This window comes from Urtica dioica, chromosome 6 (genome assembly GCF_054948205.1).
Source record: "Urtica dioica subsp. dioica isolate 48M chromosome 6, U.dioica_male_clone48M_v1_H2, whole genome shotgun sequence".
In the NCBI taxonomy this organism is placed as follows: domain Eukaryota; kingdom Viridiplantae; phylum Streptophyta; class Magnoliopsida; order Rosales; family Urticaceae; genus Urtica; species Urtica dioica.
In genome coordinates this window covers 36,888,499-36,914,122 of record NC_142761.1, presented here as the reverse complement: position 1 = coordinate 36,914,122, position 25,624 = coordinate 36,888,499, and the positions used below count along the sequence as shown (strand labels likewise).

Genomic DNA, 25,624 nt, shown 5'->3' with positions numbered 1-25,624 from the left:
TGTGGCGCACGGAGTCCAAACAGATTGTATCACCGAGCGAGTTTCATTTCGGCTTTCTTGTAAGCCGAACCATTATCAGTGATAATCTGAACAACATTCTGTTCTCCGACTTCTTTAACCACAGGCATCAACACACTTCAAAAAAGAGTCTTACCCGCTGAGTACACCATAACATTTATGATGCTTAAACGCATCTGTCCCGTTCAAGTACGTGTTATAAATCTCGTAAGGAGCCGAAAGTGGGATACCTGGACCTGTGAAGTTTGAAAATGCAAGTACAGTTGGATACGACAATAATTGTCAAATTAAAAAAACTACTTCAAATACACGAGTCTTACCAACTACCACGGCTTCATTGATCATGTGTCGGAAGTGAGGCGACTTCACTTTGTTTGCTGGTATGTTCTCGTGGATGACGTAGCTGCTAATGGCTCGTCCTAGTCATTGCTTCAATTTCGGATTTGTGATTTTCGGAATAGTTGGTTGTCATCCACTATCTGGCCGAAAATGAGGAGGTGGTGTGCAGTCCTGGAACCCCCACCATGGCCAGATCTCCAAGCATATCCGGTTGTGTATATTGACGGCTTCTTTTAAGAGCTTGCATCATATCATGTTTGTAAAGTTGGTCGGGGTCAAGCTCTATGTGAGTCAGACCGAAGCGTCCGGCCAAGTGCTCGTCAACGGTTTCATCATGGATAGACTTGCTTTTCTTCTTTTGGAGAGCCGCCGCTTGTAATGCTAACATCACCTTGCGTACTTCTGCAGGACAACTAGTACATTTCTTCACATTTTTCTTCGGATCATTGTTGCAATATTTTTATAACTAGCACGCAAGCGGACGTATCGAACAAGTAATGGTGTTACGTAAGTAACGGATATCAATCCCACAAGGACTAATTACTATAGCGACGTTAAACAACCTATAGAACAAATTGATTTCATGGACTTTAAGTTGGTGGAGCGAGAATTGACTACACTAACACTAATAAAAACTATAACAGAAATTAAACACCAAACATTGAATAAGAGAAAATGAGGGTTACGACGTCACCGGATAATTAAGACTCGGGGGTTTCAGGTTCGAACAACTTGAAATACTCTATTCACGCTAATCTCACTCTCCATATGATATTACTAGCCTCTCTCGAGTGATCTAGCAACCTACGTAATTGACGGATTATATATCCTCTCGGCCTCTAATCCTATTAAAACAATTACGAGCAATAAACACGAGAATTCAAACAATTACATTAAGCTTAAGCCGTCTAGCAACCTAAGAACAAAACAAAACATGAATTATGAGCTTGAGTTTTCGCCCTCTCTCGAGTGACGAAAACTCCTAAAAAAATCCTAGAGATGGCCAATCTAAAGAACGCATTAAGACCACATTCACACAAGCATGAATAATTAAGTAAATCAAAGCATAATTTAACCCTAACGAAACCCCATAACCCAATTCAATCCGGTTACATCGCAACCCCACTAAAAACCTAACCTCTAACGGAATCCATATTCATAAGAATAACGATCAAGACGAGAATCAACATAACCATAAATAAGAGAACCAATATGAAATTCATAAACGGGAAGAATGAAACTATCAATTAATGAGAATTGGAGTAATAAAGAATAAGGAAAAAAAGGAAAACTATTAAAAACGGGAGTTCACGGTTGCTTGTTCGTCGGATCTTCGACTCAACTTCGCTCCCAAACAAAAGCTCTCAAAGAAATGTGCAATGTAGAAAACAACTCTAAGAATTAAGAATTAGTTAATTAGGTTACAAAAGGTGTTTTTAGATCTGAATGTGTATTTTTCGGAGTCATCTGAGCCTTCCAATTAAAACCAAGGGTCAAAAATCTTCAGAAAACGTTAATTTCCTATTTCAGCAAATCGGAAGCGCGTGGGGCGCGGTGGTCGATGTGCGGCGCGCAGACCAGACTTCAGCTTACGCGCGCTCCGCGCATAAGACTCTGTGAGTTCTCACGGTTTGTGCTCCCTGTATGCGCGGCGCGCGAACAGAAGCACCCGGCACACGGTCTTTAAGTCTGCCCTCCTAGTGGCGGGCGAGAGTGCGCGCGCGGCGCGCGGAGTCGCCAATTTTCTTGCCTATTGCTTTTTGACTCCATTTCGACCTTTTTTTTTCCTCCAAATCACGTCATTTTTCCATGAAATTGACTGTAGACACTCTATTGCTCATTTGAACCTGAAACTCATAAAAAACCTATTAAAAACTATTAAAATACTTGAGTACTCGTCGGTTTTTGGTTCGGAAAATAGGAGTTTTATGCGTGATTAACGCACCTATCAAATCCCACCAAACTTAAACCGTAAACTTGTCCTCAAGTAACAAAAGAAAAATAAAAATAAAATCACACAAAAGAATTTATCAAGACTAAAATTGGTAAATTTCAATGCCCTGACTACCATGATCGACCCATGCTCTAGACTTACATCGACATACACATTTGTGGTTTTAAGCTCCAAGTCAACTACCAAGTGTAAAAGAATCCTTACAAATTCGTGTTAGCCCTAGCCGTTTGCAATGATCTTTTGCCTCGATTAACTTTTGGTTCCCAAGTCTCGTAGCCTTTCCAATCCTAATACGCGACCACAACAATCGTTTCCTTTGAATGACAATTTATTCGATTCGACGCACCATAAGCCTTCTCTTCACCCTTGATCTCCACTAATGCGTAGACGTCATTCCTAGCTCGTCAATAGGTCTTAAAGGCTTGTATGTTTAGGCTTAGGTTCGGGTGGGGAAATGAATTTTTAGTGGCTTCGACATTAACCTTAGCGACTCCATCCTCACCAAAACACCATCCTTTCATTCCTTCACTCACTCATTTTCCACTGTTCTTGGCTTTGAATATGCCTTTTGAGAACATCTTACTTCTTTAGTCTATCTTCATCAAATCCCCCCCAACTTCGACTCAATTACAACCAATCTCTCCAAATGAACATAGACCACCACGCTAGAACTACAAACACCTCAATTAGGCACACTTGTGATTATTATACTTTTTTCCTCTTTTTTTTAATAGACACGAGATAAGGACGGATAAATCACCGGCATGGTGTCTAAAAATCTAACAAGCACAGAGAGTGTGGTCGAAGTACATATCACAAAATTGGAAGAATTCTCTGAAATATGTCACTCAGGAGTCGGTAAAGTTAACTGGGTTCTTTGTAGAATTTCAAACTTATTGGCTTTGCTTTTTCTGACTAAGTATCGAGAGAGGACAAATTGTTCGGCTTTTTGTGAGTGGGTTCTACTTGATACATATTTCCGGGTTGGCTTTTTGGCTTGACGGGTTATTCCGAATGCCTATATCATTCTTACCAGGTCAGCATCCACTCAATTTCGCTTCGACTAGGGATCCGAAGAGGTTCTTAGTGTGTTCGGTGGTCACTTTTTAGAACTTAGTTAGGATACTACTCAAGGTCATCTAAGCATTGAGACAGACATTATTCGGGCTTTAGGCAATAACACAAGACTCAACAAGATTCTTTTTCACTTGGTCATTCACAGATCTTTTCTCATATCTACAGCTCAAGACTATCCATATCATCGACAAACATTTATCGAGTCAATCAAAGCAGATAAAACACCAATTTTTACCAATTATCCTAAAATAAACAGCAACCTAGAAAATTAACTACTAGTATACAAAACACCCCCGCAAGAAAAACAATTTATCCCCCCTCGCAAACTCAAAACTTAAATTGACCTCAATGTACCTCAAGGATGGAGGGACTTACCTTGCGGGGATTGTCGAACGCCCCTACTCATCGCGGCCATGGTCATCGTCCTCGTCAGGGTCGCGGGGGGCGTAAAGGCTTGGTTCCCAAGGAGGATACGCCGGGTATGGTGCCATTAGGTGCTGCGGGTATGCTGGGTAGATGAAGGCGTCAGGATATGCTCCGGCTTGAGCATCAGGATGAGGATCGAGGAAGCTTTTATGGTGCATTGCCCACGTGTTGTAGACGTTTTGGTGGAACTCGTCTCTATCGCGTTGCCATTGGTCAAAGTTGGTGATGAAGCTTCGATTTGCGTTATAGCGCTGGCCAAGTGTTTCGATGTTTTGTTCGATTCGACCCAAGTGGTGGTCGTACCGGTTCATCATGGTTAACACTTCATTGTATCCGGCTGTGGGTGCTTCGTTTGTCCCGACCGAGTTTGGAACTTCTTCAGGAGCATCTAAGATGGGGGCACCCGGGTTGCCTTCGTATTGTTCCGGAATGTCTATGAACCCGCACCCATCCGGATGTGCTGCTCCGTGTTTCCACTGCTAAAGGCTCATGATCTTCCGATCGTCGATTGGGTCCCCCAATTTTTCTAGCGTCTTAGAGGTCGGGATTCGAAGTCCCTCGTTGAGGTAGAGCTGCGTGATGAGCCCCCCGTTGCCAAGCGTGACATCGGTATCACGGTTTCCATAGAACACGAATCTCTCTTTCAAGATTTTGCCAATGTTGACGCCTTTTCCGGTGATGATGCACACCAGTAGAGCCAAGCATTGGAGATCAACCGTGTGTTCACGCAGGTTAGGAAGGATCGTGGCACAGATGAAGTGCTGCCACGCCTTTGCGTAACGGTTTAGGCTCGATATGGGGAAGTGGCTCGGGACCACCTGGCCATGCACCACTTTCGTCTTGTAGGTAGCTCTAGGGTGGGCGAGTAGGCGAATCCATTCCTCGAATTGCGGATACATGCAGAGGTCGGTGTAGTCGTCATTCTCGGGTTCTGGGATCCCGAGAAAGTTGTTGAGCGCCGGCGCCGAGATATTCACCACCACATTACGCACTTTGACAATATTTCCTTCCGTTACATAGAGATTCGCATAGAACTCTTGCACTAGCTTCGGTGATGCTGGCGTCACGATGTTGCACAGTTTCTCCCAATAAAGTCTCTGGATTTGTGCCGACATTTTCTCGCACAGCCAATTGGGTGTAAGCACACGCTCGGCTCTCAATCTTTTTTTTGTTATGGCATCCCCACACCTCACCGGCACCCTCAAGTAACGTTGATGGTCGAGGCAAAGCTGCCCCCGATCGATGAATACGTTTGGGGTTGACTCTCGATGTCGAAGCACATTGCATCTACAAAACACAACACAAAATGAGTCGAAGATATTATGATGAGAGTCTATTAAACCCCTTTCTACCCCCAAACATATACACAACTAAACCTCGTAGTTATTAACCCGTAAGCATACGCAAATATTTCGCTTTTTTCCTTTGTACGTTCTTTCGGGTATTTCATCGAACACCTAGGGTGCATGCAAATTTTTTATGTAAACTTGAGTCATGAAGAGTATTAAACCATTCCTTAAGCCAACCTTCTAGAATACACTCGTAATATCACTAAATCATCACCATACAAGAATAAAATTTGAGTTAGAAAGCCATACCTTGATGTGGTGGGGATGGAGAGGTTGAAGAGATGAAAAACACCAAAAACAAGCACAACTCACACGAATTAAAGTAGAGGAAATGAGTGCAAGAAGTGTGATGATCAAAGACCGTGTTTTTATGATGATGATTGGGATCGAATTTTTGTGAAAAAGGGGTTAGGGTTCTGGAGAAATCGGAGAAGAGAAAGAAAATAATGAAAGAAACTCACCTTGAAAGCCAATTTAAAACAACTTACACAGGTCCGCACGCCGCGCGCCTTGTTCTACGCACCGCGTGGACCAGAATCTTGACAATCGCGCATAAGACTCTGTAACTTTTCGTGTAAAAACTTCATTTTGCGCGCCACGTGTATGGGATCCCGCGGCACGTGGACTCATGTTGTCATCACGCCGCGCACATGTTGACCTCGCGGCGCGCGGACCAAACTTTGGCTTACACGCGCTCCGCGCATATGACTCTGTGAATGAAAATTGCCGAAGGTTACGTCCGCGCGCCGCGCAAAGGGTTCCCTACGGCGCACGATATGCATTTTTTTAGAAACAAGAAACCTAACAAAGCAAATAAAATATCGAGTTCAAGCAAATGAAAAATTAAGATACAACGAAAGAAAGTTGGGAGGTCCTCCCGATTAGCGCTTTAGTTAATGTCAATAGTAGGGTTGTACAAAACCGAACCGAAAATCGGATAAAACTGATATCCAAATCGAACCGAAACCGAAATTTGGAGCCACGTCAGCTAACCGAAATTCGGATTCGGATAACCGATCCGGTTTACAAAACTGGACCGGATATCGGATTTGATTTTGGGAAAATCTGGATATCGGATATTTAACCGATTTTTTTTAATTAAAAATAAATATATATTAAAACAAATTTATGTCACTATTATTAACACATGATGGTCAAGTTGTCATAGAAGAACAAACTTCTCATATATCAACTCCTACTGTTACTATAACTTGATTATGTGATCTATAAAGGTAACATACAAATTCAATTGTTGTATGGTTTATTATGATCATTAGGGTAGTAATTTAATTTTACATTATGATATTTACATGTGCAGGTAGTTGGAGACGAGTGTCCTTTTGAATTTTATTTTTTTACTCAGTTTTAGATTATGTATTGTCATTTTAGAGCTTTATAAGAGTCGTTTGAACTCGTTTTTTGAATTTTTACAAACCGGATTTGGATTTTAGAAATTGGATATCCATTTTATAAAACTGGATCTGAAATTTTACAAACTGGATAACCGAATTTTAAAAATTGGATACTGGACTGGATACTGGATTTAAGACACCGGATAACCGAATATTCGGATAACCGAATTTCGGTTTTAGACTAAATTGGACCGGATACTGGACCGAGTTTTTAAAAACCGAAAATTCGGATTCGGATACTAAAAATGTCAAAAACCGAACCGAACCGATCCAGTTTCACCCCTAGTCAATAGCTTGACGGTATATGTCTTCTTTTCACGAAATGGAGGTGATGAAGGTCACCGCTTTCTCACTCTCGAACATGCCACCAAAGTATGGCTTCACCCTTTGACCGGTGACTTTGAAGCGTTCTCCCTGCTTGTTCGCCAGTTCCACCCACCCATGTGGATATACACTCACAACTTCGAACGGGCCCGACCATCGCGACTTTAGCTTCACGTTGAAAAACTTTAACATGGAATTATAGAGGACTACCTTCTGGCCCGGATTGAGGTCCTTCCTGACGATGTGCTTGTCATGCCACGCTTTGGTCTTCTCCTTGTAGATTTTGGCATTCCCGTACGCTTCTCGACGGAGTTCGTCAAGGGCGTTCAGCTGAAGAAGTCTCTGTTGGCCCGAAGCTTTGTAGTCAAAGTTGAGCTTCTTCATCGCCCAAAGCGCCCGGTGCTCTAGCTCAACTGACAAATGGCATGCTTTCCCGTACATGAGGTGGTACGGGGACATACTAATTGGCATCTTATAAGCTGTGCGGTAGGCCCACAGTGATCGTCGAGCTTGGCAGCCCAATCTTTCAGAGAACTTCCTACCGTCTTTTCCAGGATTTTCTTGATTTCCCGATTAGAGACCTCCGCTTGACCGTTGGCTTGAGGGTGGTACGCCAATGTCTTCCGGTGTGTGACGTTGTATTTGGCGAGGAGTGCGTAGAACTATCAGTTGCAAAAGTATGCTCCCCCGACGCTGATGATGGCTCGTGGTGTGCCGAATTGGGTAAAGATGGTCTTCAAGAACTTCAAGACCACATTCCCATCACTTGACGGAGTAGCTTTGGCCTCAACCCACTTGGATACGTAATCCACAGCCAGGAGAATGTACTTGTTTCCATAGGAGGACTGAAATGGGCCCATGAAATCTATTCCCCAGTCGTCGAACGGTTCTATTTCCAAGATGTTAGTGAGTGGCATCTCATTCCAATTAGAAATATTACATGTTCGTTGACATCGGTCATAGGCAATGATGAAGTCACGGCTATCATTGAAGAGCGTCGGCCAATAGAAGCCGCTTTGAAGAACTTTCGCTGTCGTGCGGTACAGACCGAAGTGACCTCCGCACTCGAGGCTGTGGTAATGTCATAGGACTGACTCCATCTCGTCCTTAGGAACACACCTCCTCACGATCAGATCTGCACAATGCCGATAGAGAATCGGCTCATCCCAGTAATACCTCTGGACCTCCGAAAGAAATTTTCGCTTCTGGTACGTCTTGAAGTCACTAGGCATCACTTTGCCTACGAGGTAATTCATGATGTCGGCATACTAATGGAGGACGGCTGGATGGACGGCCAAGAGCTTCTCGTCGGGGAAGTTGTCGTTGATGAGTACCGTCTTGTCCGGAACGTTCTCGAGCGTCTCTAGTGTTGACAAGTGGTCGGCTACTAGATTCTCTGTGCCCTTCTTGTCCTTGACCTCAATGTTGAATTCTTGGAGCAGAAGGACCCAACGGATTAGGCGTGGTTTGGCTTCCTTCTTTTCTATAAGGTATCGTGTGGCTGCGTTGTCGGTGTAGACGATCACCTTGTTGCCGATGATGTAGGGTCTGAACTTGTCAACGGCGAACACCACTACGAGAAGCTCATTCTCCGTCGTCGTGTAGTTCACTTGGGCTTCGTTAAGGGTCCGGTTCGCATAGTAAATAGCGTGAAAAGCCTTATCTTTATCGCTGCCCAAGGACTGCACCCACCGCGTGGTCGCTGGCGTCACTTATGATATCGAACGGAAGACTCCAGTCTGGGGCGATGATGATCGGGGCGGTACTGAGTCCCTGCTTGAGGGAGTTGAAGGCCTCTAAGCACTCGGTGGAGAAGGAGAACTTGGCGTCTTTCTCGAGTAGTCCGCATAATGGCTTCGTAATTTTGGAGAAGTCCTTGATGAAGCGCCTATAGAAGCCGGCGTGCCCCAAGAAACTTCTCACTCCCTTGACCAAGGTTGGCGGTGGTAGCTTCTCTATTTTGGAAATTTTCGCCCGGTCCACCTCTAATCCCTCCTTCGAGACTCTGTGGCCTAGCACAATGCCTTCTTGTACCATGAAATGGCATTCTCCCAGTTTAGCACGAGTTTCGTTTCTTGACACATGTTGAGCACCTGAGACAGATTCTCCAAACATTGATCAAATGTAGGGCCAAATACAGAAAAATCGTCCATAAAAACCTCAATTGTCTTCTCCACCATGTCGGAGAAGATGACCATCATGCATCTTTGGAACGTGGCTGATGCGTTACATAGCCCAAACGACATTCTTTTGAAGGCAAAAGTGCCATAAAGGCATGTAAAGGTGGTCTTCTCTTGATCTTCCGGTGCAATAGTGATCTGGTTATAACCGGAATAACAATCAAGGAAGCAATAATACCTGTGACTTGCGAGACGGTCGAGCATCTGGTCGATGAAAGGGAGTGGGAAGTGGTCTTTGCGTGTGGCGTTGTTGAGCTTTCGGTAGTCCATGCAAATTCTGTACTCGATCACCGTCCGAGTGGAAATGAGCTCGTTATTTTCGTTTCTTACCACCCTCATTCCTCCTTTCTTCGAAACTCATTGCACCGGACTTACCCATGCACTGTCGGAGATCGGGTAAATGACCCTGATATCGAGCCACTTCAGGATCTCCTTCCTCACGACCTCCTTCATCGCCGGATTTAGGCGTCTTTGGTGCTCCACCGAGGGATGATGTCCGTCCTCCAAGAGTATACGATGAACGTAATAGGAATGGCTGATCCCTTTGATGCCCGAGAGTGTCCACCTGATCGCTCCCTTGTGCTTGCGTAGCACCACGAGCAGCTTTTCTTCTTCTCCCTTGGTGAGGTGATTCGAGATGATCATCGCAAGGGTTGATTCTGCGCCTAAGTAGGCGTAGCGGAGATGTGCTGGTAATTCTTTCAACTCGAGCTTTGGGGCTGTTGAATGGACGGAAGCACTCGAGGTTGGCTCTCCCCCAAACTCTCGATTGAGTTACGTCGATACGGCATGGCTGCATTCATGTACTCCATGTTCTCTAAAGCTTCACATTCATCAAACTCGTTAGTGAAATCGATAGAGTTTAGCAAACTTACCTCAAGCGGTTCCTCGGATCAGTGACAGAAGTTGGCGATGATGGAGTTACACACATCGATCCGGTAGACGTCGTCGCTCGCCCTCGGGTACTTTATGGCGTTGAACACGTTGAACATCACTTCATCATCTTGCACCCTCAGCTTTAGCTCTCCTTTCTAGACATCGATGAGAGCTCATCCTGTGGTTAGGAATGGCTGCCCTAGGATGATTGGGATGTCGCGGTCTTCCTCCATGTCGAGCACCACGAAGTCGGCGGGGAAGATAAACTTGTCGACTTTGACCAAGAGGTCCTCGATCACTCCTCGCGGGTATATGATGGACCTGTCTGCTATTTGGAGCGCGATTCGGGTCGGCTTCACCCCTCTGATGCCGAGCTTCTTGAAGATAGAGTATGGCATCAGGTTGATGCACGCTCCCAGGTCGCATAGTGCTCGCTCAAAGAACGTGTTCCCGATAGCACACGGGATGGTAAAGCTTCCTGGATCCTTCATCTTCACCGGCAACTTCCTATGAATGATGGCATAGCACTCTTCGGTGAGGGTGATCGTGCTGCAGTCCTCTATCTTCCTCTTTTTCGAGAGGATGTCCTTCAGAAACTTGGCGTATGTTGGCATTTGCTCAATAGCGTCAACAAACGGGATGTTTATCTAAAGCTGCTTGAATACCTCGAGGAATTTGCTGAACTGGTGGTCGAGTTTCTCTTCTTTCTGTCTTTGAGGAAATGGCAGCTTTGGTGAGCTTGTTGGTACTGGGGCACTCGCCGGAGGTGGCGTGGCTCGGTTCATAGATGTTGAGGGCTTGTCTTTCTCCATTTTCTCGTTTTTTTGTCAGAGTTGTCGATCACTCATCCGCTTCTGAGTGTAATAGCGTTGACTTGTGACCTGGGGTTGATGTCAGTGTTTCTCGGCAGCGTTCCCTGAGGTCGCGAATTTACCACGGTCGATAGTTGCCCCATTTGGGTCTCGAGATTTCGGATATGAGCCGATTGGTTCGAGAGAGACGTCTTCGTTTCGTGCATGAACTCTGTGGTGGAATTAGTGAAGGCGGTTGTTGACGTAGCCAGGTTGGCGATGAGCTCCTCTAGGTTGGTGTCGCACTTATACGCCCGGAATGGAGGGGCTTGGTATGGCGGTGGTTGGGACTGATTCTGTGGTGGTCGAGGCTGGGCTTGAGGCGCGGGTTGCATCGGCATGTTGTTTTTGGGACCTCTCCATCCCCCATTTTGGTACTTATTCCTTGGGCCTTGATTGTAATTGTGCTGGGGCGGCCTGTTGTTGATGAAGTTGGCATGTTGGCCGTTATCCCCATAAATGCACTTGTCGCTATTGTGCTGCCCGTTGCACCAAAAACAGACCTCCGGGGTGTGTATGGCTTGGACAGAGGCCTTCTGTCCCTGGACTAACTTTGTGAGATCCGCCACCTGTGCCGCCAGTGCCTTCATGATAAGTGAGATTCATTCACACTTATCTATGGCTCTTAGATAAGAATCGAAACTTGTTCTTAGTGTTTTTGATGTTATTTTGTAGTTTTATTAGGTTTTCAGGATAAAGAGAGTGAGAGAAGACTGTGGTGCAAAAACGGGCTGAATCGGAGCTTAATCGAGGAAGTTATGGCCTTTTGAAGTCAAGTCAGCAAAAGTCAACGACGGTCAACAAGAAGTCAACATTTCAAGGGTGGCGCGCCGCGCCCTGGTGACTAAATTTACAACCGAGAGCTCGAGCGGCCGACACGCAAGAGAGGCGCGGCGCGCCTTCAGAAATTCATGAGTGGCGTCTTCAGAAATTCACGAGTGAAGAAGAAGAAGGAGAAGTGACAACCTCCATCATCCTCATCACCTCCATTTGTTCACCTTTAACTCTATCTCTTTTATTTATTGTTCTTTATTTATTTGCTCTACTTATTGCTTTGTTAGATATATTTTAAGCTTCCAAGCATTCTATTTGAGTTTTTGTTGACTACTTTGATCTATTGAGCATTGAATATTGTGATTACTTTATTGTTTCATCTAAGTGGAATATTGAAGTAGTGCTTGAGTTATTGAAAGTTTTGTTTGGTTGTTGAGATTAGCATTCAATGTCTTGTTTCTTTATTGTTTTGTTTCTTTTACTTTTTTCAATTTTACTTTGTTTATTCTTAATTATGAGTAGCTAAATAGATTTGGGGTGCGATGTAGTTGAGTTGGTTGGTAAATCATTTGGATTAGATTGGTGCTTCATGGTTGGGTTGAGAGTGAAATTCTATGGGTATGGGTGTGTGTTAGCGCTAACTAGAGTAGCTACCTAGTTAGTGAATCTTAGACAAGTTTAGACACCGAGAGGTAATAAACGAGTGAGCTCGACCCATCCCATCGTTAACCTTCTTAGAGCTATAGAAAGACTAGGGGGTAGTTGTAGTTGATTGAAATCCCGGGCTAAATGCGGTTTTGTGTTTTAATAGAACCCAAACCGAGAGGTGTAAGTTCGACACATAGCTAGATTCCTAAAGACTCGAGAGAGATTAGTGAATGTTATAGGAGGGATTGAGACTAAGTTTTAACACTCTAAACCCGAGCTTAGAATCGTATCTTGACCGACCGACTCGATGAAATAACGAAATCGTGCCCCTTCCTTTTAACTTGTGTTTAAATATTGTTTTCACTCTTGTTTACATTTCATCTTGTTCTCAAAACAATCAAAAACCCCCCATTTTTCATTTCCATAACTCGAAAAAGAAAGCTAGTGAGTTTGCTTCGGAAATAGTCTAGAGTCCTTGTGGGATCGATATCCGTGCTTTTGCACTCTATTACTTGACGACACGTTCGCTTGCGTCGTGTAGAATTTTTCTTTAGTTAAGAAAATTCCCATCAAGTTTTTGGCGCCGTTGCCGGGGACTACGGTTCTATTTTCGATTGAATTATCTAGTTTAATTTTTGGGTTTGCTTGTTATTATTGTGCTTATTGTGTGCCTCTTATGTTTTAAAGGTGCATGTGACGACGTAACCCTCCGCTAATTCCTATCAATCACGAGATCGAACGGACTTGCCGACGGAACCGAGCGGAGGCAAGGCAAGTCGCCATGGAAGGAGACAATGAAGCACAACATCGTGCTCATCGAAACGGAGAACAAGTGGAAGAACGAAGGACCATACTTGACTATGGTCAACCCACTTTTGACGAGCATCAATCGGCGATACGAATTCCGGAGATGGAAGGGAACCCGAATTTCAAGATTAAAACCTCGATCATTCACATGGTGCAAAACAATGAATTCGCCGGTTCCCCCTCCGAAGATCCACAAGACCACATCAACAATTTCTTGCAGATTTGCAACACATTCAACCTCCCTCATTTGTCCAAGGAACCCGTGTGTCTCCGACTTTTCCCGTTCTCCATCCGAGACCGCGCACATGGGTGGTTATCCTCTCTTGCTCCGGGTTCAATCACCACATGGGATGACTTATGCTCGAAGTTCATCTCACGATTCTTCACTTTTGAGAAGATGACCCGGAGGAGAAATGAAATCCATAACTTTGGACAATTCGATGGAGAGTCCATTTACGAAGCGTGGGCTCGCTTCAAGGACATGATTCGGAAGTGTCCGGGCCACGGTATAGCGGAGTGGGTGCAACTACAAATCTTCTATAGCGGGCTTATGGCCTCGACTCAAGACCGAGTCAACACCGCATCGGGAGGCTCACTTCTCGACAACACCACCACCGACGCATTTGCACTACTCGAGAAGATGGCCCAAGTGAACGATCAATGCCCGGTCGAGAGGAGAATTGCCGTGAGAGAGCCGATAACTCCGGAGATGGAGCTCCTCAAATCGTTGACAATTGAGGTAGCCAAACTCGCAAAGACCGTCCACGGTAAAGAAGCGGTGAAGGCGGTGGGGACATCTCACCACAAGTGTGGTTTGTGTGCGGGTCCTCACCCGACGGACGAATGTGGCGAGATAGAGGAGTCTAAGTTTATGGGAAACCACAACAATCGTCCCACGTACCAAAACTCGGGGAATTATTACACGGGAGCGAGGAACAATCATCCAAACTTCTCATGGAGAAATCCTCAAGACCAAGTGGCAATGCAACCGGCTCCACCTCAACACCAACAACCATACCTCCCACCACATCATCAACAACATCAACACCCACCGCCTCAACAACACCATCAACAACACCATGGGAGCTCACAATACCGGAATAATCCGCCTCCTCAAGACAAGAGACCGAATCTTGAAGAATTAATTGCCCAAATGGCAATTGAAAACACCAAGTTCATGACGAACACCACGGCCGCACTCGAACGCCAAGAAGCGGCCCTCAAAAGCAACTCGGCTCAAATAAGAACTCTTGAAGTTCAAATGGGTCACTTCACTAAAGCCATGAGCGAGAGACCGCAAGGTTCCCTCCCAAGCAACACCGACGTCAACCCTCGACCACAATGTAACGCCATTACATTGAGAAGTGGTAATGTGACCAACGACTCGAACGAGAGTCAAGAGAAGAAGAGAGGAAAGACACACGTGGACGAGTCATCACCGACGGATCAAGTTTCACCGACAAGACTTCTGATCGCTCCACCAAGTACCAAGGTGCCCGTTCAAGTCCCTTTCCTCAACGCCTCAAGAAGAACGAGCTCGACAAGCAATTTGGTAAGTTTCTTGATATCTTCAAGAAACTCGAAATCAACATACCATTTGCCGAAGCGATAGAGCAAATACCAAAGTATGCGAAGTTCTTAAAGGAAATCATTACCCACAAGAGACGGATAAGCGAAGAGTGCAACACTATCGCTCTCACCGAGGAGTGTAGTGCGATTATCCAACGGAGGCTACCCAAGAAGTTGAAAGATCCGGGGAGTTTCACCGTCCCTTGTGATATTGGAGGCTCGAATCTTGGGAGAGCGCTTCGTGACTTGGGAGCTAGCATCAATTTGATGCCGTACTCGGTCTTCGTCAAGCTTGGAATCGGGGGAATCGCACCGACCCGCATCACGCTTCAAATGGCGTACCGGTCGATCAAGTATCCGCGGGGAGTGATTGGGGACGTACTCGTTAAGGTGGATAAATTCATTCTCCCGGCGGACTTTGTTGTGCTCGACATGGAGGAGGATCGGAACACTCCGATCATTTTGGGGAGACCTTTCTTAGCGACCGCCGGTGCGCTCATCGATGTGCAAAAAGGAGAATTGAAGTTGCGGGTCAATGGCGAAGAAGCTCATTTAAACGTCTTCAACTCGGTGAAATACCCGCGAGCTAGCGACGATGTGTTCCGCATCGACATGTGTAACTGCATCATCAACGACTACGCTCACCAATCCACCGATTCACTAGAGGTATGCCTTCTAAACTCAATGGATTTTTCTAATGACTTGTTGAAATGTGAAGCTTTAGATGAGGCAAAGTACATGGATAGCTTTGAGCCTAACCGGAAGAAGTACTTTGAGAGTTTGGGGGAGAGACCACCACGAGTCCTTCCGTCAATCGAGAAGGCACCCGAGCTCGAGCTCAAGGAGTTACCATCACATCTCCGATACTCCTACTTAGGAGACGAGTCTACACTCCCGGTGATCATTTCCGCGCACTTGAGCAAGATGGAGGAAAATAAACTTTTGGAGGTGTTGCAAAATCACAAGACCGCTATAGGATGGACATTGTCCGACATCAAGGGCATTAGTTCATCCTATTGCACGCACCGAATCCACATGGAAGACGGTCACCGCCCCTCGGTCAAGCATCAACAGCGACTTAACCCGGTGATGAAAGAAGTGGTGAGGAAGGAAATTTTAAAGTGGCTTGACGCGGGAGTCATCTACGCCATCTCCGATAGCCCTTGGGTGAGTCCGGTTCAATGTGTACCAAAGAAAGGAGGCATAATGGTGGTGAAGAACTCCAACAACGAACTCATTCCGACTCGGACGGTGACCGGTCACCGCATTTGCATGGATTATCGCAAGCTCAACAATGCGACCCGGAAGGACCACTTCCCGTTGCCTTTCATCGACCAAATGCTCGACCGTCTCGCCGGCCACAACTACTATTGCTTCCTTGACGGCTACTCCGGGTACAATCAAATCGCCATCGACCCCGAAGATCAAGAGAAGACCACTTTCACGTGTCCATATGGCACATTTGCTTTCCGGAGAATGCCATTTGGACTATGCAATGCACCGGCGACTTTCCAACGATGCATGATGGTTATCTTCTCCGACATGGTGGAGCGTACCATCGAGGTATTCATGGACGATTTCTCTGTGTTTGGTTCCGACTTTGACCAATGCCTTGAACATTTGTCCATGGTGCTTGCGAGGTGTGTTGAGACAAATCTTGTGCTAAATTGGGAGAAGTGTCACTTTATGGTGAAAAAAGGCATTGTGTTAGGTCATCGAATCTCGGCACAAGGATTGGAGGTTGATCGAGCCAAGATAGAGACGATTTCTAAGTTACCTCCTCCAATATCGGTGAAGGGAGTGCGAAGCTTTCTCGGCCATGCGGGTTTCTATAGGCGCTTCATCAAAGATTTTTCAAAGATCACTAAGCCTCTTTGTGGCTTGCTCGAGAAGGACGTGAAGTTTGTCTTCACTTTGGAGTGTTTAGAAGCCTTCAACACTCTAAAGAATATGTTAAGCACCGCCCCGATCATCACCGCCCCGGATTGGGACTTGCCTTTTGAGTTGATGTGTGACGCGAGTGACTTCGCGGTTGGAGCGGTTCTCGGTCAAAGGAAGGACAAGATCTTCCACACCATCTACTACGCAAGCCGAACCCTCAACGAAGCTCAACTCAACTACACCACCACCGAGAAGGAGCTTTTAGCTGTGGTGTTTGCCTTCGACAAGTTCCGGCCGTACGTCATCGAAAACAAGGTGGTAGTCTACACCGATCACGCCGCGATACGATATTTAATGATGAAGAAAGATGCCAAGCCTCGGCTTATTCGGTGGGTTTTCTTGCTTCAAGAATTTGATGTGGATATCAAGGACAAGAAAGGAACGGAGAACTTGGTAGCCGATCATCTCTCTCGTCTCGAGACCTTTGAGCACGTCCACGATCGTGCCAAGCCCATTGACGACTTATTCCCCGATGAGAAGCTCATGGCGGTTCAAGGAGCCGCATTACCATGGTATGCCGATTATGTCAACTATTTAGTCGGCGAGGTAATTCCGGAAGACCTCAAGTCGTACCAAAAGAAGAAGTTTCTCTCGGATGTACGAAGATACTATTGGGAAGAGCCGATTCTCTATCGGCAATGTGCGGATCAAATCATTCATCGGTGTGTTCCGGAAGATGAGATGGACTCGGTGATGAGGCATTGCCACAAGTTGGAATGTGGAGGGCACTTCGGCCCGACACGCACCGCGGCTAAGATTCTCCAAAGCGGTTTTTATTGGCCGTCGATCTTCAAGGATTGCCGAGAGTTCATTATGTCGTGCGATTGATGTCAACGGACGGGAAACATCTCCAACCGAAACGAGATGCCATTAACAAATGTTCAAGAGATCGAACCGTTTGATGTGTGGGGAATCGATTTCATGGGACCGTTCCCATCGTCTTACAACAACAAGTATATCCTCCTCGCGGTGGATTATGTGACAAAGTGGGTTGAAGCTAAGGCGACTCCGATGAGTGACGGTAAAGCGGTCCTAAACTTTCTCAAGAAGAACATTTTCTCTCGTTTCGGTACTCCTCGGGCCATTATAAGTGACTGTGGATCTCACTTTTGTAACCGTCAATTCGAAGCACTTCTCGCCAAGTATAGCGTGACTCATCGAAAGGCATTGGCTTATCATCCTCAAGCCAACGACCAAGCGGAAGTCTCGAATCGAGAAATTAAGCAAATTCTCGAGAAGACGGTTGGAAGTTCCTTGAAGGATTGGTCCAACAAGCTCCACGATGCTCTTTGGGCCTACCGAACCGCGTTCAAGACGCCCTTAGGTATGTCCCCATATCGACTTGTTTACGGGAAAGCTTGTCACTTACCCGTGGAACTTGAGCATAAGGCTTTGGGGGCAATGGAAAAGCTCAATTTTGACTACCAAGCGGCGGGGCAACAAAGACTTCTTCATCTCAACGCGCTTGACGAGCTAAGGACCGACGCCTACGAGAATGCTAAAATCTACAAAGAGAAGACTAAAGCATGGCACGACAAGCATCTCGTGCGAAAGGAGTTTGTAGTGGGCCAAAGAGTTCTTCTCTTCAACTCTCGGTTGAAACTTTTTCCCGGGAAATTGAAGTCTCGGTGGTCCGGCCCGTTCGAAGTCGTTCAAGTATTCCCATACGGCTCGGTGGAACTCAAGGCAGCCAATGGGTCGACCTTCAAAGTGAATGGACAACGAGTGAAGCCATACTACGACGGAGTATTCGAGAGTGAGCGGGTAGTCACTCTCCTCGCCCCGGAACAATGAACGACAAATCGGTACCCCGTCGAGCTCTAGACGTTAAATTAAGCGCTTGTGGGAGGCAACCCACGATTCTTTCGTTGTCTTTATTTTCTTTTATATATAAAAAAAATTCAAGACAGGGCGCGCCGCGCCATGACCATGACGTGCCGCGCCATGACCATGACGCGCCGCGCGCTAGTGGAAAAAAAGTTCCCGAGAGCCAGCGCGTTGAGGCGCGCTGGTAGGCGCGGCGCGCCTTCTCATTTCTGGGCATTGGCGCGGCGCGCCTACTCGTGTTAATAGCCCGGAATTGGCTCAAAACACCCTATTTTCAAATTTTCACAAACTCTCTCCCTTCCTCTCCGACCCATACACATTTTTGCTCGAAAATTTCTCATTCCAAACACAAAATTTCTTCAAAATCTTGCATCCAACATCATCATTTGGGCATTTTCTTCGGATTTCATCGTTGATTTCAACTCTTTTTGGCATTTTTTCACCCGAATTTCAACTTTCGAGGTTAGTGTGATTTCGAATTTTTATGAGTTTAATGCACGTTTTGATCTTGGATATTGGTATAATAATGTGTTTAGGTTGTTTGTAGATGTGTTTGGGTGATCAAAAGTCTAGTTTAGTGTGGTGTTCTTAGGAAAATCTCATGCACGCTAGGTGTTCGTAAAAATGTCCGAGAGAGAGTTTGTTGATATTTTTTTGTGTTTAGGTCTCGTTCGTGATAGTAAGTGTCTTCATGTAAGTTTGTGGTGTCGTGCATGAGTTTTTGTTTGAAAATTTTGGGTGTTTGGTCGATTTGTAATGTTTCCATATCGTGACTCTTTCCCGGACGCCGTGGTCCGTTGTGAATCTAATGTCGTGCCGAGTTGCATTTTCAGGAATGGCACCAAAGCGAGCGAGAGCGGCGTCAGCCCGTGGAACTCCGTTGTCGAGGCTCATCGTCGGAGCCGAAGCAAAATGGGAAAAAATTGTAGACAAGAACTTCATCCCGGAGAGGAAATTCGTGCCGAGCCCCGACAACGGAAACCTAAAAGCTCAAATCGAGGAGCGCGGTTGGGAAAAATTAGCGACCATCGAGACCCGCGCTATCATGGACCTTGTTCGCGAATTCTACACAAACCTTGGGGCCACCGAATAAACAAGCCCTTCGGTAACGGTTCGTGGGAGTCTAGTGAGCATAACGTCGAGGGCAATCAACGAGCATCTCGGCCTCCCTAGCATACCCGATGACGACTACCACAACTTAGCCCTCAACCCTCCATTCGACGATATCTTGGCTACATTGTGCGGCCCCGGAGCGTTGTGGAAGCGCAATCAAGCGGAGAACCGCTCGAGCTCAAGACGACACACATGAGCAAGTACGCAAAGACTTGGGCTCATTTCGTAAGCTCAAACATCATGCCAAGCACGTACACCCACGGCCTCCCGATCTCCAAAGCGGTGCTCTTGTATTGCATCATCACCGGACGAAGTGTCAACGTCGGGAAAATAATTCGAGCAAAGATGTTCGATGCGGCAAAGTGTTCAACAACCGGCGGTCTCGGTTTTGGCGGGCTTATCACAGAGATGTGTGAGACGGCCAATGTGAAGACATATGACGACGAAGAGCGGGCGCCGAAAGGGAAGAAAATTGACTCCACCTTCATCAACGGTCTTCCTCAAATGGCCGGGCTAGCGGAGGCGAATGGAAGAGGCTTCATCAACATGGCTCCCGACCCCGAGGAACCCGTCCGCTACCGACACGCGGCTCCGGAAGCGCCTATGCCCGAGCCCGACATCAATGAGCCATAATACGCTCAAGTGCTTGCTATGATGGGGAACCTCGGTGTCGCTTCTCAAGAGCGGTACAAAGTCGAGGACCAAAGGTAGGATGACTTCGTGCGTCGAGACGCCGAGCGGCGCCAACAAGACGATCAAAGATGGGAGTACGCCTCCCAATTCATGCGCGAGGAGACGGAACGGCGCCGTGTAGAAGACCAAAGGTGGGAGCAATCGGAGGCTCGATTTGGGCAACTCGAGCGAAGCATAGATCAACTCGGTGCGGCGCACAACTCGCTCGCTACCTTTGTCGAGAATCAACACTCGTGGTTCTCGACCACGGCGGAGTTCGGCTACAACGCCTACAACCAATGGACTCCCGGAGGCGCCTCGGCAAGCTACCCCGACACAAGTGGCTCCGGTGCATCGTCAAGTCTCCCCGACGGTTTCTTCGACCCGTTCCCGCCATGTTACCGATACCAAAGCTACTACGGCGCACCACCACCACCGCCGGACAATGATGGCGACACCGCCATGTGATCACCTAGCTCCGCCCCCCTCCAATGCGCGCCATCGAGGACAATGTCGAGTTCAAGTTTGGGGGGGTGTTTCCACCAATTGCGGGGGCGTGTCGGTACTCTATTTGCTCTCTTTTCTCATTTTTCATGGATAATTTAAGTTTTATTGCTTTATTTTCGTTTTCGTAGCATGTTTTGTTTTGGATAATTTAAGTTGTTTGTTGCGTTATGTGTTTCTTTAGTTTAATCTAGTTTTTTTTTTTTTAGGTTTTCCATAATTTGTGTGACTTGATCTTAAGTAGCTTATTTTCATAATTATTTTTTTTTATTTTTTTTTTTTAGTGTTTGGAAGTGTGAAATGCCTTGGTTTGCTTGTGGAATATGAATGTTGATGATCCGTAGAGTCTTGAGACTTAGGAGTAATAGCAATGTATCTTTCTTGCGCTACAAGACTTGTGCTTGACCAAAATCTATGGTGACTTTGCTTAGCTTTTAGTGACCCGATGAATCTTCATCTCACGTTGCACGTTTCGAGTCCTTAGAGAGTGTTTAGGAAATTTGGAAATCTAACCTTAGCAAGAATGCATCTCGGAACACTAGAACCGTTTGATCCTTCCTCGAGGCTCAATGGTAATAGGAGTGAAGCGTTAGGATGAAAAAGGCATAGGAATAGCCAATCGAGCCAAAAGCCAACCCGTTCTACTTCCACTTAGAACCCTATTCACATAAAGCCGAACGTAAATCAACTCTTGATAGATAGTCACAAAGAAGCCTAAGCAATGAATTGAAATTCCCACAAAGAACCCCGTGATCTAGCGACTCTTGAGTGACTCTTTGAGCGTGTGTGTTATATCTTGTAGAATGTGTGCTCTCTTTACTTGTCAAAATTTGTGTCGCGCCGGCTTTTGTTTATATCCATGTAAATTATTATTTTCCTTTATTTCTTCTAGTTAATAAAAAAAAAGAAGAAAACAAAAAAAAAGAGAAAAAAAGGGGCACAATCTTGCCTAGTAAAGAGATGTACATATTCATATATCCTTTTACATTTTATTTTATTTTGTTTGTATTTGGCGTGGTGCAACATTTCTTGTTAGACAAGCAAGCACATAATCAGCACATAATCTAGACTAGAGTTTGAAAAGTCCAAGTTTGGGGGTATTTGTGAAGCTTAGTGTTAACGAAGAAAGGTATGTAAAAGAAAGTTGTGAATATTGCTCTTTTGGTGAGTATGAGTCGCTAGGGTAGCGTGTTTAGTCACTTAAAAACTCCATATCCTACCCTTGACCCAAGCCTAACGTTACAAGCCTTGAAAGACCTTTGGACTAGCGCTTACTCTCCTAAACCGAGTGGAGAGTGTTTGGTGAAAGCCTTATGGTGTTCCTAATGCATCATTGAATATCCTTTTTGAGTTTGCATGCTAGGAAAAGGTGGAAAGAACTCCAAAGATACTTGACTTGGACTCGATGAAAACTTTTACACTGAAAGCCTCAAGCTAGGTAAAGCCACACGAGAATTGGTTGAACACTTGTATTAACTGAGCTTTACATGTGATTGTTCTTACTCTTGAGTCGATTTCGTCTAGGAGAGACGTTCATGCAAAACCAAGGCCATAGCACTTTCAACACTCAATTTTTTTTAGTTTAGCGTAGCATAACTTCTTTTATTCTTCGGTATAGCTTAGTGACTTTGTTAAGTTTTGTGTGGTTGTGTTGTATATACTTTTGTCTTGTTACATGAGGACAAGTAACGGTTCAAGTTTGGGGGTTTGATAAGTGAGATTCATTCACACTTATCTATGGCTCTTAGATAATAATCGAAACTTGTTCTTAGTCTTTTTTATGTTATTTTGTAGTTTTATTAGGTTTTCAGGATAAAGAGAGTGAGAGAAGACTGTGGTGCGAAAACGGGCTGAATCGGAGCTTAATCGAGGAAGTTAAGGCCTTTTGAAGTCAAGTCAGCAAAAGTCAACGACGGTCAACAAGAAGTCAACATTTCAAGGGTGGCGCGCCGCGACTAACGAATGGCGCGCCGCGCCCTGGTGACTAAATTTACAACCGAGAGCTCGAGCGGCCGACGCGCAAGAGAGGCGCGGCGCGCCTTCAGAAATTCACGAGTGGCGTGGCGCGCCTGTTATGTGGCGCGCCGCGCCAGTTGCTTTTTCAGAACTTTTGGAGCTCGTCTTTTAAATCATTTTTGGCCTTTGGATCTCATCTAAGGGTCCACATTTGCTCCGAAAACCTCTCCTAAACCCTCATATATACTTATTCAAAGAGGGGGGAAAAAGTTTTAGAATAGAACACACTTTTACTTTGGTTTTAAAAACTTGAGAGAGAAAGTGAGAGAGAGAAAGCTAGGGTTTGACACTCATTTTGTTCTTGAGCTTGGGAGTGAAGAAGAAGAAGGAGGTGTGACAACCTCCATCATCCTCATCACCTCCATTTGTTCACCCTTAACTCTATCTCTTTTATTTATTGTTCTTTATTTATTTGCTCTACTTATTGCTTTGTTAGATATATTTTAAGCTTTCAAGCATTCTATTTGAATTTTTGTTGACTACTTTTATCTATTGAGCATTGAATATTGTGATTATTTGATTGTTTCATCTAAGTGGAATATTGAAGTAGTGCTTGAGTTAATGAAAGTTTTGTTTGGTTGTTGAGATTAGCATTCAATGTCTTGTTTCTTTATTGTTTTGTTTCTTTTACTTATTTCAATTTTACTTTGTTTATTCTTAATTATGAGTAGCTAAATAGATTTGGGGTGCGATGTAGTTGAGTAGTTGAGTTGGTTGGTCAATCATTTGGATTAGATTGGTGCTTCATGGTTGGGTTGAGAGTGAAATTCTATGGGTATGGGTGTGTGTTAGCCCTAACTAGAGTAGCTACCTAGTTAGTGAATCTTAGACAAGTTTAGACACCGAGAGGTAATAAACGAGTGAGCTCGACCCATCCCATCGTTAACCTTCCTAAAGCTATAGAAAGACTAGGGGGTAGTTGTAGTTGATTGAAATCCCGGGCTAAATGCGGTTTTGTGTTTTAATAGAACCCAAACCGAGAGGTGTAAGTTCGACACATAGCTAAATTCCTAAAGACTCGAGAGAGATTAGTGAATGTTATAGGAGGGATTGATACTAAGTTTTAACACTCTAAACCCGAGCTTAGAATCGTATCTTGACCGATCGACTCGATGAAATAACGAAATCGTGCCCCTTCCTTTTAAGTTGTGTTTAAATATTGTTTTCACTCTTGTTTACATTTCATCTTGTTCTCAAAACAATCAAAAACCCCCATTTTTCATTTCCATAACTCGAAAAAGAAAGCTAGTGAGTTTGCTTCGGAAATAGTCTAGAGTCCTTGTGGGATCGATATCCGTGCTTTTGCACTCTATTACTTGACGACACGTTCGCTTGCGTCGTGTAGAATTTTTCTTTAGTTAAGAAAATTCCCATCACTTCATCAGCTCTATGTCAAGAGTGACTGGCATATTCTTCAAGTGCGCCACTTAGACGGGCATTGATCGTTGTTGTAAGCCAGCTCCTCGAGGATGCTGTGAGCTTCCTCCTCCGTCTTCTAAAAGAACGACCCTCCAGCGGCCGTGTTGACTAGGGTACGAGACAATGGTGATAGACCGCCATAGAAAATCTGTACCATCATCCACCCTTGGATGCCATGATTGGGACACCTCCGCTCTAACTCCTTGAAGCGCCCCCATGCTTCAAATAAGGATTCCCCATCGTATTGAGCAAACGAGTGGATCTCGTTGCGTCTCTTGTGCATCTTCTCGAACGGGAAGAACTTTGAGATGAATTTGATGCGCAGGTCGGCCCATGAGGTGATGGAGCCCGGCGGGAGTGAGTTGATCCACGTCTTGGCTCGGTCCCGTAGTGAGAATCGGAAGAGACGGACGCGGATGGCTTCGTCGGACACGTTATGGAGCTTGAACGTGTTTGCGATCTCGACGAAGTTTGTCAGATGGTCTTGCGGGTCTTCGGCAGGTGATCCAGAGAATTTATTCCCTTGGACCATATGTATTATGCCGGTCTTGATCTTGAAATTCTGATTACCCGCAAGAGCCGGGAGAGCGATTGCCGATTGCGCGGCGTCAGCTGGTGGTAACTGATATTGAAATAGGCTCTTTGGCTCTTCGATCGCCGCGTTGTTCACTCTATCTCCCATTGTTCGCTCCTTTAATTGTTTTTTGTTCGTCTTGTAGAATTTTTCGATCTCAAGATTTAGTGGAACGAGGTTTGATGTTCCCTCACTCTGCATGCACCTTCAAAATAGAGAAAATGACACGCAGAGTTAGGAAACGCGTAACGAAATCAAATTGCAAAGCAGATTATTTTTCGACGCTATTGTAAAAAGTCCCCGGCAACGGCGCCAAAAACTTGTTTCGATATTTTTATAACTAGCACGCAAGCGGACGTATCGAACAAGTAATAGTGTTACGTAACTAACGGATATCGATCCCACAAAGACTAATTACTATAGCGACGTTAAACAACCTAGAGCGAATTGATTTCACGGACTTAAAGTTGGTGGTGCGAGAATTGACTACACTAACACTAATAAAAACTATAACGGAAATTAAACACGAAACTTTGAATAAGAGGAAATAGGGGTTACGACTTCACCGGAAATTTAAGACTTGGGGGTTTCAGGTTCGAACAACTTGAACTACTCTATTTACGCTAATCTCACTCTTCCTATGATATTACTAGCCTCTCTTGAGTGATCTAGCTGTTGGAATTGATCTAGGGTTAAGAAAAAGTTTAACGCTTCGAGCAAGCGGCGGAAATTAAAAATTTTCTTTAAAACAAGTAAAACGATTTTACTAACCTAGACAAAGAGCAAGTACACGTAAATAAAAACCATTATGAGCATTATAAATTTACTAACCTTTTTAGAAGCTTGAACGTTGAGAATCTTTTGGAAAGTTGCAACGTTCGTCTACCCTCGTAGCACATCTCTCTTCTTTCCTCGGCAACACGAGCAACCACGACAGTTTCTATCACAAGAATC

At 45.2% G+C, this 25,624-nt stretch overlaps 2 protein-coding genes and 1 non-coding gene across 3 annotated transcripts; 1 reads left to right on the top strand and 2 right to left on the bottom strand.

Annotated features, from left to right (window-relative positions):
* Positions 1–6,890: 6,890 nt before the first annotated feature.
* On the bottom strand, positions 6,891–7,370 carry LOC149393869 (uncharacterized). Its single transcript, XM_089618198.1, has one exon. The coding sequence runs from the start codon at positions 7,368–7,370 to the stop codon at positions 6,891–6,893; it is 480 nt and encodes a 159-aa protein (XP_089474324.1).
* Positions 7,371–10,128: 2,758 nt separating this feature from the next.
* Positions 10,129–10,569, bottom strand: LOC149393868 (uncharacterized). Its single transcript, XM_089618197.1, has one exon. The coding sequence runs from the start codon at positions 10,567–10,569 to the stop codon at positions 10,129–10,131; it is 441 nt and encodes a 146-aa protein (XP_089474323.1).
* A 13,697-nt stretch (positions 10,570–24,266) lies between these two features.
* LOC149393867 (small nucleolar RNA R71) lies at positions 24,267–24,370 on the top strand. Its single transcript, XR_016299963.1, has one exon. It is a non-coding gene; the product is annotated as a small nucleolar RNA R71 (small nucleolar RNA).
* The last annotated feature ends 1,254 nt before the right edge of the window (positions 24,371–25,624 follow it).

Bases quoted from the DNA above. Each gene is read 5' to 3' on its own strand.
- LOC149393869 (XM_089618198.1), bottom strand. From the start codon at position 7,370: ATGCCAATTAGTATGTCCCCGTACCACCTCATGTACGGGAAAGCATGC.
- LOC149393868 (XM_089618197.1), bottom strand. From the start codon at position 10,569: ATGCCAACATACGCCAAGTTTCTGAAGGACATCCTCTCGAAAAAGAGG.